Source organism: Leptonychotes weddellii, chromosome 5 (assembly GCF_054177405.1).
Source record: "Leptonychotes weddellii isolate Sample4059 chromosome 5, ASM5417740v2, whole genome shotgun sequence".
In the NCBI taxonomy this organism is placed as follows: domain Eukaryota; kingdom Metazoa; phylum Chordata; class Mammalia; order Carnivora; family Phocidae; genus Leptonychotes; species Leptonychotes weddellii.
In genome coordinates, this window is record NC_138373.1 from 119,298,764 (window position 1) to 119,318,025 (window position 19,262).

Sequence of the window (19,262 nt, forward strand, 5' to 3'; positions counted from 1 at the left end):
AAATCCTATTTGCTTTTGATGTCCAGCTCAAATAATAACTCTTTCAAGAACTTCTCCAGCCAGACGTTTTTTCTCTTTCACAGCACTTTTTATTCTTTATTTCTTGTATTATGTTCTCATGTCCCCATTCTTAAATTAAAATGTAGTGGATATAGGGATCATATCAATTTATTTTATTATACATCTCAGACTTAAGGACACAGGAAGTGATGAGAAGATGTTTGTTGAAATGATGAATACATGACAGTCAACCATATTATAAGACTGCTGACCATTTTATTCTTTTTCTTATTATGAAATACGTAAAGCATACAGAAAAGAAACAATAATATTATACATAATATCCATGTACCCATCACCTGCTTTAAAAAAATTAATATTAAAGACAGATTTGAAATCCCTTTTGTGACCATCTGTAGTACTGTGATTTATAAGAAATGTCTATCTGGTCATCAGAATGACCAAATATGTATTTTTCATATATATTTGATATATATTTCTCAAATACTGGTGTTCTACGTGGGTTTTTGCCTTAGAGCTTCCAAAACCCTTGGAATTTCCTAAGGGTTTGAGAGTCTGTGTTATGTTAATGTTAGTTAATGTTAGTGTCTTTGTTATGTTAATGAAGCGACTTTTGGGACACACCTAAGGGTAGGGGCAGATCTGATTGCTGTGGAGCCAGCCAATCATATGATTAGCGAGTTGGAACGTTCAATCCTACCCTCTGGCCACCTCCTCCTGGGAGGGGAAAAGGACTGGAGATTGAGGTCCATTGTCAATGGCCAAGATTAAATCAATTATGTCTATGTAACAAAGTCTGTGTAAAAACCCCAAGGGATGGAGTTCAGAGAGCCTCCCTGGTAGTCAACAGAGAGATTTGGGGAGAATGGTGCACTCTAAGAGGGCATGGAAGCTTCACACCCTTTGTCAGTATCTTGCCCAAGGCATCGCTTCCGTCAGGTTGTTCCTGAGTTACATCCTTTTGTAATAAACTGGTAATCTAGTAAGTAAAAATGTTTCTCTGAGTTCTGTGTACCTCTCTAGCAAATTAATCAAACCTAAGGAGGAGATCATGGGAACCTCTGATTTATAGCCAGTCAGTCAGAAGTACAGATAGCAACCTGGGCTGGTTACTGGCATCTTAAGTGGGGGTACAGGACGGTCTTGTAGGACTGAACCCTTAACTTGTGGAATCTGATGCTATCTCCAGGTAGATAGTGGCAGAACTGAGTTGAATTCTCATATTCTCCAGTGTCCAAGAATTGCTTGGTGGTGTGGAAATCCTCCCCAACCCCATGCTGAAATGGGGTCCACAAACCTGAAAGACTGTCCCTCATCCCCTTTCTGCCCGTTTTGAACTGAAGCAATCATGATTCTGAACTTGGTGTTCATCATTCCTATACATGTGTGATTGCATGTGCATTTTACTGCTACTATCTGTCTGGGTATGTGTGTGCATGTGTGAGTGTCCATTTATAACATATGGTATTACTCTGCTTATTTTAAGTAGTATATGGTAGGGGTCATTTTACATCTTACTTGTTCCATCAACATTATGTTTTTCAGATTATCCATATTGATTTATATAGTATAAGAATCTAGGGGTAAGATCGTGTATTTCAATTGCTGTGTAGTATTCCTTTATTTTAACTATTTTATAGTTTCTTTGCCCACTATCTTGGTGAAAGGCATTTGGTTTTCCCTTTTCACTCTTTTTTTTTTTTAAGATTTTATTTATTTGAGAGAGGAGCATGAGCGGGAGAACAGGGGGCAGAGGGAGAGGGAGAAGCAGGCTTCCCACTGAGCAGGGAGCCCGATGCGGGGCTCGATCCCAGGACTCTGGGACAATACTATAGCAAACATTCTCGTACCATTTTTTTCTTGGCATCCTAGGTGGGTACTCTGGGGTTATTGGGAAATGGAACTTTTGTGTCAGAGACTGAAAACATTACATCATTGTGCTTATGAGCAAGGCACTGGAATCAGGCTGCCTGGGTTCGAATCCTAACTCTGCCACTTCCTAGCTTTCCCAAGAAGCAACAAGCGGCAGCTATTTACAGCCCTTGTGAAGACGCATGCACTACCTCAACCCCTGGCATCATGCAATCAGCTTGGCTTAGGTCCCTTTGGCTCCAGCGGATCCTGCTGGAGCCAGTCCCCAGCGGCCACTGCTTGCCCCTGGAGCCAGAACGCAGCAGGACTGTGGCTTCACATGCAATCGCTGCTTTGCATTTCTGTACCATTTCTGATCCACGAAGAGGTTTATTTTCAAGCCTGGAGATATTTTTTAGTTTTCCCTTTTAATATTTTATTTATCACTGCTATGTGTTTGGAGCCGAGGGAGTACATCAAAGCATGAACTTATTGTGTCACCTTAACCAGAAGTTGATAATACCTCTACAGCCTTTTAAAATAAGCACACATCTTAGTATCATCTAATCATAGAGTTTTGGAGGTGGAAGGGATTTTAGAGATAATGAAGGCCAATAACCTTATTTTATAGGTGAGGGAATTGTGGTCTTGAGAAATTAAGTGATTTACCAAGGTCATATATCTAGTTAATGGTGGAGGGCAGGACCAGAACCAAAGCCTGCGGGCTTCCTCAATAGCCCTTATGCCAGTTTCCACTATTTCAGTTTTGTCTCTAAGCTATATTTGAATGCAACATTTTATTTTTAACAGAACTCAAAAAATACAGGAGAATCTCTGCAGTTAGAAAAATGACACATCATACTTTTAAACTGATATAGAAAATGTTTTCCCTTGAAAACATTTGAGGTAAAAGGAAGAGTACAGTATTCACTGCATTGAGCTGAATATGTTTTCATTAGAAGGCATAATGCCTTTGACTCTGTAGATTTCTGCTGCATTTGGTTTCCTTGACTTCCTGAAACTTATTAGGGTGGGCCCATCAATAATGGTGCCGATACTTCCAGCCTCCTCCAGCACCTGGTCTGAAAATGAACGGAGATGAATGGATATGGCCAGCGTGTACTGTGATAGCCTATATTTCTGCTGTCATGTAGAAATGGCAGGTAGTTTAATTTAGAAAAAAAAAAATTACTGAGAAAGAGCAAATATTCCTTTTCATTAGGATTTCTGGACTTTTTTAGGGTATGAATTTAGAATCCGGTATGTTTGTTAAAGCCTCTGGAATTGTTTTATCCTGTTTCTAGATCTTTTAGCTGTGCCTAAGCACCCGTACGCTGCTATGGAGAACTGGGGACTAAGTATTTTTGTGGAGCAAAGAATACTGCTGGATCCCAGTGTTTCATCTATTTCTTATTTACTGGATGTCACCATGGTCATTGTTCATGAGATATGTCACCAGGTATGAGAAAAAGGATTGGGTGTAAGTATAATTGCAAACTGTTGAGAATGCAGAATGATTTCAGATACTTAGATTAGGAGCTAAATTATTTTCCTCCCAATTAAGTTTTAATTATATAGAGAGTACCGTGTAGTTCTTTTTGGATGATATGTCATTTTTCTCAGATGACAGCACAAACAAAAGCAAACCCACTGATGATATTGAATAAACAACTGTCATTCAGTTTAGTTGAGGAGTGAGATGGCACTGCAGCCTCTTCGGAGACCCTATCCAGTCCCGGGTCCTTGTCAACCTTGCTTTATTTCCTTGTGATTATTGGTGTGTATATATGGTAAGTGCAGTGATGGCAGTGATTTATTGCATTGCTGCAAGATGCAGCTGAGTTTTGTGTATGTGTCAAAATTTGCTTTTGCTGAAATCAATTTGTTATTCCCTTTTTCCCATCACAGAGACACTTAGGAAGTCTTTCACTAACTCAGCCATAGACTCTTTGTTCTCCAGTGATTGATACTTTTTTGTCTTGGCATGTTTAGAAATTCATATGTAAATTAGCCAACTCTGTAGTGAAGCAGAGATAAAATTAATTTCATTTTGATTCTATGCAGTTTCTTACAATGAGTGGAAGGTATTACAGAGATTTTGCAATGCTTATTTGAATCTTGATTCTAGTTAAAAAAAAAAGACAAAACTGAAAATAAATGTTCATGCAAATGGAAAGCAATACCTGTCCTGGTGAGTATGGATAGCTTTAAGTTAAACCACTGGAAATCTCATTGTGATACTGTATGGCTTCTATTTGTTATAAACCCAAAAGCTTTTTAAAAAGCTAGAAAAACTCAAGAAGGAACTATGTGGAAAATGCTGTCAGCGAAAGAAAGTGAAGTGCTAAATGCTAATACATGAATACTGACATAATGATAAATTGGTTCAGGCCATACGGCCATTTCCCTCAATGCCAACCTTCTGCAAGTAAACCTGCATGATGTTTGTACCTGTCATGCTTGCCAGGTCAGGCATGTGTCTCTTGCCTCAGACGTAAGGGGATCCATTGCACAGATAATCAGGATTCCTCCACTGTGCTAAAGAGGATGTTTTCCAGTGAAACATAGTAATTCTTCGAGGCATAAGCAGTTTCCTTTTTGCAGATTCCTAGAAACAGGTTACTTGTATAGTTCTGTTGAAATAAGCACACTGATGATGTTATCTTTGTTCCTAGAACCGGATTTCATTTGTTCCATATTATATGTTACTTTCTTGTTAGAACTTGGTAGTGCAGGCTACTAAACCACGAGAAAAGGGTCCAGAAGCTGGGAGAAACAGAATTTCCACTCTCATTACCAAATTATTTTCTACATTACCCTCTCTCCCATCTAGGCATTGTCATGATTTTTAAGACAGGCTTTCAATTTAAAGGAGAAACATGCATTTTTGATTAAGAATAAAAATGATTTTAAATATCATTTATTTTATGGTCATCAATGTAGAGTTATCTCTTATTTGTATTTCAATCCTCTTGAGTAACTGATACTTTATTATTAATATTGAAACGCTCAGTCACTAAGCTCTTCACTGGAGCTCCTAAAGCTATACCTGATCTGATAGTGTCTGCCTTCTCCTTCCGTTTCTTAAATATCTCATTCCCACTTAAGGTCTTCACACTAAGTGTTGCTTACATCTGCCTGGAATCTTCTTCCCAAGGTTTTCTCATGGCTGGCTCCTTCTTATCGTTAAAGTCTGAGCTCAAATGTCACCTGCTTAGAGAGAGCATTTTTGCTTTTGACAATCTAAAGTGGCTTTTTCCCCATTCCTATCACATTTTATTGGATCTGGAATTGTGTTGTTCATTTGCTTTTATATTTTTTATTTTGTGTCTCACCTCATTGCCCTTGCCTCCACAATTAAGTGTCAGCTGCACAAGAAGGGACATTTCCTGACTTTTCATCATCACACACAAAGTCTTTAGGATCACTTTAGGCATATAATGTTTTTGTTTTTATTTTTAATGAAAAAAAGAATGTCTTTAACTTTCTGCCAAACTAAGCAAGAATGTCAGAGTGGGACATCATGATCTCATTAAAACACCAATTAACGATAACAACATTATTGGGACACCTTGGTGGCTTGGTTGGTTAAGCATCCAACTCTTGATTTCAGCTCAGGTCATGATCTCAGAGTCTTGAGATCGAGCCCTGTGTCCAGCTCCGTGCTGGGTGTGGAGACTGCTTAAGATTTGCTCTCTCCCTGTCCCTCTGCTCCCCCCTACACTAGCTTTCTCTCTCTCTCTCTCAAAAAAAAAAAAAGACATTATTTTTCATGAAGGGATTTTAGAGATTTTTTTTTGGTCCAGGCCCTTATTATCACAAGATCATGGAGAGTCAGGTGTGGAGCATCATGAAAGCCCTCAGTTCCTTCAGTCAGCCAATGTCTTCTTTGAGTTGTCTGTGCTGTTGGAAGGCAATGCTTCCATACCTCCTGTGATGAGTAGCTCACCACTTGCAGCAGTACTTTCCATCTTTGGCCATCTCATTCTGTTAGAGGGTCTCCTATATTTTTAGCAGACATCTACCAATCCTGATTTCCATCCACTAGTTCTTATTTGTTCCTTGTAGGGCCACAAGACACAAGTCTCTTCCTCTTCTGTGTACCAGGTCTCCAAATATTTGAAAATAGCTGTAATCAGTTTTTTTCTCCTGAGTCCTTTCTTCTCCGGGTTAAATATTCTTTTTGTATTCCTTGGTCATTATATTTTTGTTCTTCCCTGAAAGCATTTATAAAAACAAAAACAAAACAAAAACCTAGTGTCACCAAGTATTTGAACAAATCAATTGTCTTGCCCTAATACATTTTAAGATCACAAAATCTGGGGCGCCTGGGTGGCTCAGTTGGTTAAGCGACTGCCTTCGGCTCAGGTCATGATCCTGGAGTCCCGGGATCGAGTCCCGCATCGGGCTCCCTGCTCGGCAGGGGGTCTGCTTCTCCCTCTGACCCTCCTCCCTCTCATGCTCTCTGTCTCTCATTCTCTCTGTCTCAAATAAATAAATGAAATCTTTAAAAAAAAAAAAAAGATCACAAAATCTGTTGGGGAATGAATTCCAGTTATGATAGTCATAGTTTAATACATTTGATTTTAGATAAAATAATTCTGATTTTAGATAAAAAAATTTGATTTTATCTGATGCTCATTCATTTTTCAATTGCAGTGGTTTGGTGACCTCGTGACTCCAGTATGGTGGGAAGATGTGTGGCTGAAGGAAGGTTTTGCTCACTACTTTGAATTTGTTGGCACGGACTACCTCTACCCTGGCTGGAACATGGTAGGTGCACTTTTTTTAGTTGTTTGGACTTCTAGTGAAAGGTTGGTCTCGTGTTACAGAGCTTATGTTATCATTAGAGGTGGCTGAAAATGCCATCTGGAAAATCACATGTCCAATAAAGAAAAGGTAACCAAAATTTAAATTTAACTTAAATTTGAAGTATTCCAAAAAAGTTCTGTTTTATTTATTAGAACTGAATAGAGTTTGGTTGGTTGTAAATTGATTTCAAAATGGTATAGCTTTTCTTCTAGAAATATCTTAGATTGTTGCATTTGAGAACAAAGGAAAATTCTTTAAGATTGAGAAGGTAACAGTAATTCATAAGTAATATTTTGTGTATACAGTATTTCAATATATACAAAAATGAGACCTTAATATTTCTTCATTGTGACTAAAAATTAGCTAAAATATTTGCTTATTTATAAAATACATTATGGCTGTAGATGTACCCTAGGATCAAATGACTTAGTAAGATGTCATTAACTTCAGGAGGAGTTATGCACATGGTACCTGTACTCTAAGAATATATCTGTCTGTCTGAACCTGAAGTCGGATTTGTTGTCCCTTAAGCAGTGATGTTTCTAGAACATCCTAAAAGAAAAAGTGGAGGGAAGGCGTGGTTTTTATGTGTCTTTTAATATAAGGTTTTCATTTTATATATGTTTTTATTAATCAATAAGTGACTGTGTTATTATTAAATGAAACCCAGGGCATATGCTGTTTTGGAACTTGAATTTTAAGGGATACTGCGTAAAAATTGCCAAATACTAACATTTGTCAGCTTCCAGAAACTCATATCTCACCTGCGATATAGCATAGCAGTAACATGTATTTATTTTGCACTGCTCTTTTTTGATGTTTAAAGTATTAATAGTGATTACCTAATTATCTGTTATAATCATGATTATGATTTGAAGAGTAAAACCAAGATGAAATATGAAGGTGTCTGTAAGTCATGATAGAACTTCTCTACCATCAATTCAGCCAACTTCTACTGCATAAAAAAATGTGATCTTACATATCTCACAGAGGAACCGTGATAATAGTAATATCAGATTGATATGTTTTCATTATGTTCATGCAGTGTTGTCCTTATTTTGTAAAAGCAACATGGGTCATTTCCTCAAACAATGAGATCCTTTTACTTAGCCCTCTGTATCTAGATGTGTCTGCATATATGACACGATTCTAAAAATCTTACTGAAACTGCTTTATCATGGCAGTGGAAATAAGTGAAAATGCCTTTAAAGAACTTTGAAGAAAAATCACCAATGCTGTACGATATTAATTATTTAAAGTATTCTTTTAACAAATGTGAAATTTTAAAACTGAAATGTTTAAGGATATTGAAAATATTCCTCCAATTCCCCAAAATATCTTTTGATTTTTAGATGACTTTCAACCAACTTTGTTTAAAATTTTCATTTAATTTTCATTATGCTGTGGATTATTACTGATTTATAATTTCATTATGTTTCAATATTAAAAAAATGACCTTATTACAAGTGACATGCTACTCATATAGGTAAGCTTTTTTTAAAGTTCATTCAGCTATCTATCGTAAAATCCCTCCTATTCATCATTATGAAAAATACATCTTGGATTAAAAAGTAATCAACAGAATTATACATGGGCTGGAAACTGACAGCCTTTGATGGCGTTAGCATGGCAATATAGCCCAAGTTTCAATGTCTTTATACTGGAATTTGTCTCTGAATGATTTTTTGTGTTCTTTCATCATTTTTATCAGTTAAGTTATAAATGTAGGCCTTCTGGAGAACATATTTATAAGATGTATTGAAAATGAACATAAAGTATCAATAATCCACCTGGCACTTTGTTCTTAATAGAATACAGACCATGAACTGAAAGTATAAAAACCTTGAGGTGGTAAGATCCAAGATTTTATTTCTTATAAATCCATATTTTATAATTAAGAAATGAGAATTAATGATGGTGTAAGTACAGTGATATAGAAGGCTCACCTTATTAAACTAATAAATGAAAGAATAAACTCCATTATAATTAATTAGGCAATAGTGAGGATGTGCAGGTCTTATTATGATGTCTCTTTATGTTCAGATACATTCTGGTCTCTGATTGCTTTTGCTTTGTAGTAGCTTTATTTAGTTGGTAGAGTACCTCAATATACTCAATTCAAAAAACCAATGAGAAGAAACTATAAACAAATTGCTCCTCTATATGTCATTAATATCTTCTTTCCAAACAAAATTTTAAGAATAAGTTAGCCCCACAGATAAGAGGATAATAAGTGACTTTAAGACTGTGCCAGCACTATTTTTCATAATGGCATCAGCAAGAGTGGAAGAAATACCAGAAAGAACAAGAGTGACGGCTGTGTCAGCAGTAATTCATACTATTAGGATATTGCACAAAAGCTTACCTAGGAGTGCAAGGCTTGGGCTTTGCTAGAGCTTAGCCTAAAATAGAAAAATCAGAAGTCAGTCTTGTGTCAGGAGTAAAGAAATTCAGGAAGCTGACCTCTTTTGTCTCTAATCTCAAAAACAGTGCTTTTGTCATTTTTACACACCGAGTCTCAAGCACGAAAATACAATTTCAGTTTTCTAGGGTGGTTGCTATGACAAGCTACCTTCAATGGAATAGCAATAAAGAAGCCCAGAATTACATAATATTGCCAAGGAAGTTCTTGTTCTGATTTAGGCCAGTAAATTTGCTTAGTCTGCTTAGTTAGTAAAATCTTAGATTTTGTGTGAGTGTGTGTGTGTGTGTGTGTGTGTGTTCAGAGCCAGTTTCTGATACAGAAGTAATCAGTTTTTATATTAGAAACACTACATGGAATAAAAACTGTTATGATAGTTTTGTTCCCAACAAACTAATCAAGTTTACCATTTTATAGATATGGGCCTTTACAGGTAGTATGATGTAAGGTCAGGGGAATGGATTGGAAAGAAGAAATTCAGCTTCCAGGAAAGGTGTTTCACTTCTCTGATTGTTTCTTATCATTTGAAAAATGGGGCCAATTGTCCTGACTTATCAAGCTCACAGAATTTTTGTGAAGATAAAATAACTTGCAAAGTCTTTGAAATGTATGAGCCACTATACAAATGTGAGTAGGCATCATGTACCTGGAAAATAAATGCTCCATTAGAAAGGTGCATTGATTTTATGTATAGATGCCCTAACATTTCCAAGCCCAGTCATCTGTTTTGACACCCTAGATTTATAACAATTATGTATAGATTACAAAATAATTTTTATAATCTTTTTAACTAGACTCAGTCTCACCAAATCAATTCTTATCTATCCTGGCAATGTGGTTTATGCTATAGGAATATAAGCCTTATATAATGTTTCATTCATCAAACAGAAGTGTCAAGATCATCAGAAGCAGCTTCTTCAGCTGAGGGCTAAGGATGTATTTCAGGGGCATGTAGTCCTTTTGCTTGACACTATTTCATCAAAGTTGGCTGTTATTGACAACGTTATTGGATGAATCAGGTTACAATATGATATTGATGGCAGTCGTATTAAATCTCACTGTGTTCCCTGGAAGGGAAGAAAAAAAAAGGGAAGACTCACTCAACACAGTTACTATTCTTCAATAATTCTTGATCATTTTAATTCGAAAAAGTCTATAATAAAAGAGTTTTAGTACAAGAAAAGGATGCATGGTTAAATGCTACTCTGAAGAATTCCTTATTTTATAGACCTGGTGCTGTTGCAGGCAAAATCATATCTCCTCTGCGTATTGCATAGGTTTTCATTATAGTTTGTATCTATATTGTAGGCATGTCCTTTAGTTTCCTGAATATAGCATTGTAAGGACGTGCTGCTATAATGAGAATTATTAAACATGAGTGTATGTTCTTTTGTTAAATGAATTGGGATTCTCTGGAGCTTCACACAGCAATAACTTTGTATGCTGATACAGTCTGCAGACTGGGAATTCTCCCTAAATTTTTATGAGGACACATACCTGGGCATAAAGATAATATTAATGGAGAATCATGCAACTAAACTTCATTATGCTAAATACTTAAGATATCTTAAGGTGTATTGCCCAAAACCTTGAAAAAATGTTCTCAGTTGTCTCTATCATGGATAGGACTAAAATAGTAAAAATGAATCCTGCCATTAGACTTAGTATCATTTTAATGTGCTCCAACAAAAATTGCCTGCCTAAGTTAACAGGCATTGCAATAAAATTATCTTTACTTTTTAAATTATTTTATTTTTACTCAAAAAGAAGTTGAGAAAATCATTGATGAACTGAAATATAGTTGATTGAGTTCAGTGGGTTTTTTTTCAGTTTAAATGTAAAGATATACTGCTTCAGCATTCCAAATAATAATATACACTCTGCTATTGAGAGGGGGAATAGAAAGGTAGAGAGAAAACGTCTTGGTTTTTGTTAATATTTTACTTGTTCAGCTCTTCATTTCTCAAATACATACTTGGCTTAATGTCTGTAGGGAAAAATGCTTTTGCATGCTTTTCAAAATTAGTTAATAAATGTTTTAATAATAGTTGGTATATTGATACTATTGTCTATACTTCATCAATATCAAAATATGTTGCTCAGTAGGGCTATAGGGTCACAGATTATGTGGAAATTAAATATTTATTTTAGAATCTTACTTCATAAATACTGAATACCAAATAAATGTGTGTTTGTATATTCATGCTTTTCCATGTAGTTGTGTTTGTCTATTATGATCAAAATCCACATTATAATAACCTTTCTACTCCTGAGAAGTCAGTAAATTAGAAGATCCAATTGTTTTCAACTGGTCAATGATATATATATTTTTTCAAATGACTAACACATATCGTGTATGAAAAATTTAAAGGCTTCTTGTGACTAGTTCCACAGGGTTATGGTCTTTTTGATCCTGTTCAGTAGCTTAGCAGTGACATTTACATTGAAAGACTAGAAGGAAGGTGGAAGGAGTGTCTACCTGGGTCTGTTGGGAAACCACAGCTTTCAAAATAGACCTCTTCTCCTGCTTTCCCTTTACTCTTCCCTCCTTTCTGCAAGCAAGTTCCTTGCTGAAAACATAGATTTTTTTATTTTAAAGAATAGAAAAAAATTTTTTCCTTAATTCAGTGGAACTGGTGAGTTGTCGCCCTCTCTTCTGGGAGAAAGAGTTGCTTTTTCCTTAGCATTTGTGATCAGAGCAGTTTGGGGCATTGGTGGACAATAGGCTTGTAACAAAGAAACAAAAGTGCACAGAGGAAGTAAGAACTGCAGTGAGGACAGTAGCAGATGCCCCTGAAGGAAAGGGTCTCGTCTGCCATATCCGAACTCCGAGTAAACATCAGAGAAGTTCTAATGTGTATATGCCCAGTGCACTCAGGGTTACACTAACACTCAAAGAGTGTACAAATTGGGCTCATCCAGAAAGGATGTCAGTGTTAAGAAGTAGGCCAGAGACTTGGATTCTAACCAGTGGTGGCTAAAGAGACACGAAGAATCTCTAGGAGAAATAGCAGTGAAAACGGGAACGATACCTATTATACTAACACATGACAATACCTCTCGCCAAGGCCACTACAATAACAAATTGTGTTTACATTTTCTCTCACTTTAGGGCCAATTCTGTGCTTTTTACAAAATATGTTAGTGATGGGCTAGTAGCCCTGTTAAGGGCATTTCTTCACAAAAGGGATGAAAAAGGCTGAGCAGTCATTTGTTAATTGTGAAAATACATTAACGATTTTAGAAGTTTTATGACACAAATGCATTTTTGAGGATGAAACTACAACTGAAGAACAGATAATGCATTCATACTTTTATTTACGCTTGTTCTTTCTCAAGAATCAGGACGTTGGCTTCACAATTGTTTGGGAAATGCGAGCTTTTGAAGAGCTTGTTATCAAGGTGTGTTAAGTTTCAGAAAATGTAACTCTGCTTCATTTACTGCTTCTAATAGAAGACCAACTTTTATTAAGTAAGATATCTTTAGGAAGAGAAGAAAAAGCAAACATAATTCCTTAGTTTTCATATATATTCACTTATCCTTTTGTATGTTCAGGTATGTATCTGGGAGGTTTTCTTAGTCACATCACCTCACATTTTCTCCAATGCGAAATTTTTAAAATTTAAAACAAAGCTGCAAATGGAAGTCTCCTGTATGTTCTTAAAGAATGAATTTTCTTTAAAGCAAAGTCATTTTATTCAGAAAGACACTAAGTGTTTCAGGTTTTTGTATATTTTAAACTTAGAGATAAAAGATAAATGAGCACTCCCTTTGGAATAAAGTATTTCTTCCGAAGACCACATTCAGGTTTGCATGGTGTCAAGGTCTTTCTACATTTCCATAGGAATTTCAAAAGCAACTGATAAATTAACAAGATTAGACACTTTCTAAGAAGAAAATTCTTCTGAACCTGGAGCCCAACAATAATGCAAGGCCATCCTTTTTCATATCTAGAAATATTGCAGGGAAAATCAACCCATTCATTCCCTTTTCAAGTAAGAGCAGTTTGTAAGCAGAATACTTCCACTTGCTAAAACTTGTCAGACAGCATTTGATAAACCAAAAAAATGATAATGCCAAAAATTTATACCAAAATAATGGAATGTTCTGTTAGACATCCTTGTTCACAAACATACATTACTTATGATAGCAGATTATACCATTATTAATCTGTACCTCTTACCACCACTAGTAAAAATGTTTATCTCCCTACAATATATGTATTGTTCAACATTTGATATCATTCAGCCTTTTCCCAGATATGTTAAAAAGAACTTGCTTTGCAAAGCCTTTAACACAAATACAACAAAACTGAAGGCTGGGGACTAAGAGGGCAACCAAAGCTAATTTATTAATTTCCTAATTATTAATCATCCTTAAGCAGGCAGCTATATGTTTTCAAAGACATTAGAACACAACTCATTTCTAAGCAAGGAGTGACTGTCTCAGTCCATAACACTTTATGGGACTTTTTTCTTCCCTCTTTTCATCAAGGTTACTTTCACACTATTCAGATGTTACCAGACAAGAATGTGAGAAAGGGAAGTAGTGAGTTCAAGTGATATGAATAAAAAAAAATGTAAAAGGGCATCCTGTGAAGAGAAAGGCAAAAAAAACAAAAACAAAAAACAACAAAAAACCCCACAAAGGGTAATAAATAGTTTGAGGTTGTTGAAGATTTTGTCTCAATTATACCTTTAACGCTTGTTTTTTTTTTTTTTAAGATTTTATTTATTTATTTGAGAGAGAGAGAGCACAAGCGAGGGGAGTGGCAGAGGGAGAGGGAGAAGCAGACTCCCCACTGAGCAAGGAGCCTGATGCGGGACTCGATCCCAGGACCCTGAGATCATGACCTGAGCTGAAGGCAGACGCTTAACTGACTGAGCCACCCAGACGCCCATACCATTACCATTTGAAATGATAAAGACTTAGGTTGATTTACCGTGTAGCATTAAACATTTTGTCTTGAGAGTACACCTCTTTGTGACCATCTTTCCTAAGAGTTTGAAGAGTGTGGTAATGGCTAGACCACCATGCAGTCCACAGCTCAGGCAGTTCTCCTCAACCACGATTCCAAAAAGATGATTTGGGGTAGAACATGTTTTGGCATTGAGCTAAATAACCTCTGTGGATCTACATTCACAAACGTAGGAAAGCCCCTTTATATGAAACCATTTATATCTTTGGCTTTTCACCTCTCCCTCCGATTGATGAAATAGAATTCTTTTTTTTTTTAATTTTATTTATTTATTTAATTTTTTAAAGATTTTATTTATTCATGAGAGACAGAAAGAGAGAGAGGCAGAGGGAGAAGCAGGCTCCCAAGGAGCAGAGAGCCCGACGCGGCACTCGATCCCAGGACCCTGGGATCATGACCTGAGCCGAAGGCAGACGCTTAACCATCTGAGCCACCCAGGCGCCCCGATGAAATAGAATTCTTTACAATGATCAGAGTGCTGTCTTTTGTCTTATTTGTGTTATATTTTCTTTAAAAATTTAAGATATGTGGGAATGGTTTCTTTACCTACTCCAGATACAACTATGTCCGATTAATTCCTTTAATCATTCTATTTTCTCTTCTCTACATATAGTCCGGTGATGCCTTTCTTGAGTGCTGTTAACGATGTACTAGCTCAATAATTTTATGTAAACTACTTTGATGGATTGCTGTTACTTGTTTGCCATTACATTCAGTCATACATTTCATTCGTTCTCTTTATTAATTAAGTAAAAGAATTATCAAGCACTTAAAATGAGGCCTTTGTTTTGCTAATTTCTGTGGAACAAACCTCATGGTATTATAAGCATGGAACTGCTATATATCAGTTTCTTGTATACACTGTATTCTGTTTTTGGTGTAGTGGTTTCAGTTAGCAGGTGTGGTTAAATTAGTATTTTTTGGCTCTTAGTTGACCAATCATGCCTCTGTCAGAAGTTGCTTTGTTTATGGAATAGCTCAATCAGACTGTTCATGTTCATAGATACATTTGGAAAATTAGCACAGTTGGTCTCAGAAGATTAGTCAAATGATGGAATAATAGAACATTTAGCTACCTATTATTATGTTTATATTACATGGCTCAAACATGTTCTCTAATATTTAATCAAATTTATCTGGTTACAGTAGCCATTTCTTTTCATTTAGATTTTGAGTGTCTTTCTGCTCAGTTAAGTTCTGCTTTTGAGTCCTGTTCTTTCTGTAAGCTTCACAAATTTACTTGGAAGATAAGTACTTTATGAAGAAGACTTGTCTTCTCTTGGTTGTAGTGGTAGTGGTGGGGGTGGTAGAATGGCATATTTTCATTTAAATATTATTTATTTCCAAAGTTGTCTGATTAAAGATAAGATTAGGTCAGTTGCTCCTTCAGAGTGGATTTGGCATTCATTATATTCTCTTTCCAACTATCCACATAATTGGTCCAATTTGAAGAATCTTAAGCATAATACACTACTGAAGATGACTAATTAAAAATAAAAGCTCTTTAAATAAAGCTTTTGCCTTAGTTTTAAGGCAATAAGGAGCTTTTCTTGGAATTGTTGGCTTGTTTTGAGAGCTGACGAGCCATATCACTTCCCAAGCCTGAAAATAATTTGGCTTCTCACAACAAAATAACATTTTACTATTTGTTGCTAAGCATTTTGTTGGCATCTTTGGGCCCTTAATTGACAAAATGTTTCCAGGGATTAATCTATATTGACTCATTTTTCACTATTTAACAAACATTTATTGGATACCCATTTTTTTTTTTTGCTAGTTTTTCTGCCAGAGATGGGGAGCACACTGATAAGTGTGAAATATCAAATCCTCACAGATGTCTTTTAACAGGATAAATTATTTTCATCAGAGTAATGTTACTTTACAGTTTCCTAGAATGAGGTTCAGTTCCTTTTTTCTACCTATTCCATGGATTAAATTTTTGACTCTTGACACTTACTAGTTGTGTGATCTTGTTTCTTCATCTTCAAAATATGTATGAAATAACCCATGCTGTTTTTGTCATGGGATAGTTTCAAGAATAAAAAAAAATGTTGTTTTTACTATCATTGTCACCAGTATTATTATTACTCTTAGGTACTTAAGTGTAATGGTATTACCTTTAGGGTCCAAAAATTATCTTTCAGTGGAGAATATTGTGAATCACATATTCAAAATTAATAATTACCAGAGGGGAGGTGGTTAGGGGGATGGGTGAAACAGGTGATGGAGATTAGGGAGTGCATCTGTTGTGATGAGCACAGGGTGATATATGGAAGTGTTGAATTACTATATTGTACCCCTGAAGCTAAAATAACACTGTATGTTAACTAACTGGAATTAAAATAAAAGCTTTTAAGAAAGAAAAAAAAACTGTGTAGAATCAGAAAAAACAAAACAAAACAAAGCCAGCCACAGGGAAGCCTGTGAGTAGACACATGCACACCTGTGTGCTATTACGTTTGCAATGAGTGATTTGCTTCATGTCTACACCATAGCTGTCATGGAAGTTAGCCACACAATCTCAGCATTGGCTTCAGTGGCTGAAGAAAGTGGGTGAATAACATTCTAGGCCAGATCAACATTTGCTACAATTAAGCAAAGATGATAAATCTGATTTTCCTGACTGTAACTAGACTCAAGAATAGAATTTCCGTCTGAGTTCACCGCAGTCCTTATTGAGTATTAAACAGACTCTCCGTTGATTTTGGTAGCATCTCAGTGCTAGGTCAGCCCTGCTAGCTGGGCTAGCAATGGGCCTGGGTCATGCCCATAACCAATCTCTCTGGTTATACCAGAAGCAGTGTTTTATGTCCATTGGGTCTTAGTTGAGTTTGAGAATGGTTTCCAATGGGGTGCATACAAAGAGTTGCTCTGTTATTTCTTCTAATTCTGGCCAACGTGGTGCAGTGGCTAAGAGCATGGACTCTAGAGGCAAACTGCCCAGGTTCAATCCCCAGTTCTTAGGCAACCTTGAGCAAGCCAGTGAACTTTCTGTAAAATGAGGATCACAATAGTATCACTCATTATTATTAATAATAATACCATAAAAATTAGTAAGAGCAAAGAAAGTGCCTTTCACAAAATACTTTTGAGTATACCTATTTCATTTCTGAATGATGCTAGAATACTAATATTTTAATACTTTTGCACTTTATAAATGAATTGCTAGTCCAGATTTTGCATTCTGAATGTTGAAAATTTTCTCTATTAATATCACAACCAACGTATAGATATTATAGTAGCTTACTTGGAGATCTGGGAATAAATATGGAACTTCCTTTCTGAATTGGTTAACTTTCTGGGCCATAAGTGCCGTGTATGTTCTGGAGTTGTTACGGGTTTAAATCTTTCAAATTTGAAAAAAAATAATACTTTTTATTTTCATTGAAAATACAGACTTCTATGATCTGGCAACAAATGTAAAGTGTTTTTTTTTTTAAGATTTTATTTATTTGAGAGAGAGAGAAAAAGCAGGAGGAGGGGCAGGGTGGGGAGGGAGAGAGAATCTTGAGTAGATTCTGTGCTGAGCTTGGAGCCTGATGCGGAACTCCATCTCACGTCCCTCAGATCATGACCTGAGCTGAAACCAAGAGTTGGATGTTTAACTAGCTGAGCCCCCTAGGTGCCCCAACAAATGTAAAGTTTTATCAGGCTAGGTTATTTGATGAACTGACCATTTGTAGCACTAAATATTGAAATTAAAGTACAAAAAATGTGCTAATAAATTTCATTCATCAAGTTAATAAGAATTTTATTACAGATTAAGGTCATTTGAATCATTATTTATTTCACAAATTAAAATAACATAAAATGAATTGGCCACTTGGTATCCATGTTAATAACTTCAGGGAGTTGATTAGCTTATCCTTGGAATTCTTCCAGACTGAATGGTATAAGAAAGTTTCCTTTAGAATTTATTTATTTATTTATTTATTTATTTAAAAGATTTTTTTTTTTTAATTTATTTGACAGAGACACAGCGAGAGAGGGAACACAAGCAGGGGGGAGCGGGAGAGGGAGAAGCAGACTTCCCACGGAGCAGGGAGCCCGATGTGGGGCTCGATCCCAGGACCCTGGGATCATGACCTGCGCCGAAGGCAGACGCTTAAAGACTGAGCCACCCAGACACCCCTCCTTTAGAATTTAAACAGAAATTGATTCTGTTTAAGATAATTAGTCAGTATACATTTAAAAATACTCCGAATTACATTTTATCAATTAAATACTATAATGCCATCATTAGCTTATTATTAATGTGTCTGCAAAATATTAGTGAGTCCTTGTGATGGATGTGAGAAGCAAATGTGTGGTTATCAAAGAAGATTGGCAAATTTTATTTCATTGAAATGCCTTATTGGCCTGTCAAAAAAATTAAGCGTAGAAATAGAGAAAAAGATTCTCACTGCCAAAGTCGAGATAGGATTATTAGAAAAGATGAAGAAACTATTCTCTGTCTGAAGTTTCCAAATCTATGGAAAGGATCCTGAAGTGACATGTGGAAGAGCAAGAATTAGTTCCTGCTAACCAGCAAAGGACAGGAAGTAAATCTCCCTTACTAAACAATATGCTTTCATCAGGTTAGAGAGTTTATTCTACCCTCATTTCTCAGAATTTAACCCAAAGTATAGCATCTCCGAGGTATTCAATAATAAAAGTCTGGTCAAAAGTTAACAAAAAAATTATGAAATGAGGGTCAATAGATCACTTATGAAAGATTATAACAGTTTCTGTACCTCTATTAGGAACTCATTCATTGACTTAAAAAGGATATTAAGATTTACAATATATATAACAGCATTGGGTAAATGTTTGAAGGAAAGCCAAGAGAAAGGTGTCAAGAAATCCTAAAAAGTGAAGGGAAGTTAAATGATATGAACATTTTAAGAGCGCTGTATGAAAGCATATGGCATGTGGTTATTATTCACAGTGATTTTTTGGGCTGCTAGAATCAGAATGAGCTATGTAATTAGACAACCTGCTCATAATTATTACCGTGATTGACATTGTTTGAAGCACATTCATAATTGTTCCATAAGACCCAGGATTATCATAATTAATGAAAACATGAGTGACTAATTGATGATAACTTCTGCCCTATCAATACTGCTATACTTTTCAGGGTCTTGAGTAAGTCTGCAGAAGGTTCGTAATTTACTTGTATATAATGCAGTACATTT

General features: G+C 35.9%; 1 protein-coding gene across 1 annotated transcript in view; it reads left to right on the plus strand.

Moving 5' to 3' along the window:
- The window catches only part of TRHDE (thyrotropin releasing hormone degrading enzyme), a 349,173-nt gene that overhangs the window by 173,076 nt on the left and 156,835 nt on the right, over nucleotides 1-19,262 (plus strand). The window contains exons 4-5 of the mRNA XM_006728228.3: nucleotides 3,177-3,331; nucleotides 6,532-6,645. Coding sequence (XP_006728291.1) covers nucleotides 3,177-3,331; nucleotides 6,532-6,645 — 269 coding nt within the window. The remainder of the gene's footprint in view (nucleotides 1-3,176; nucleotides 3,332-6,531; nucleotides 6,646-19,262) is intronic.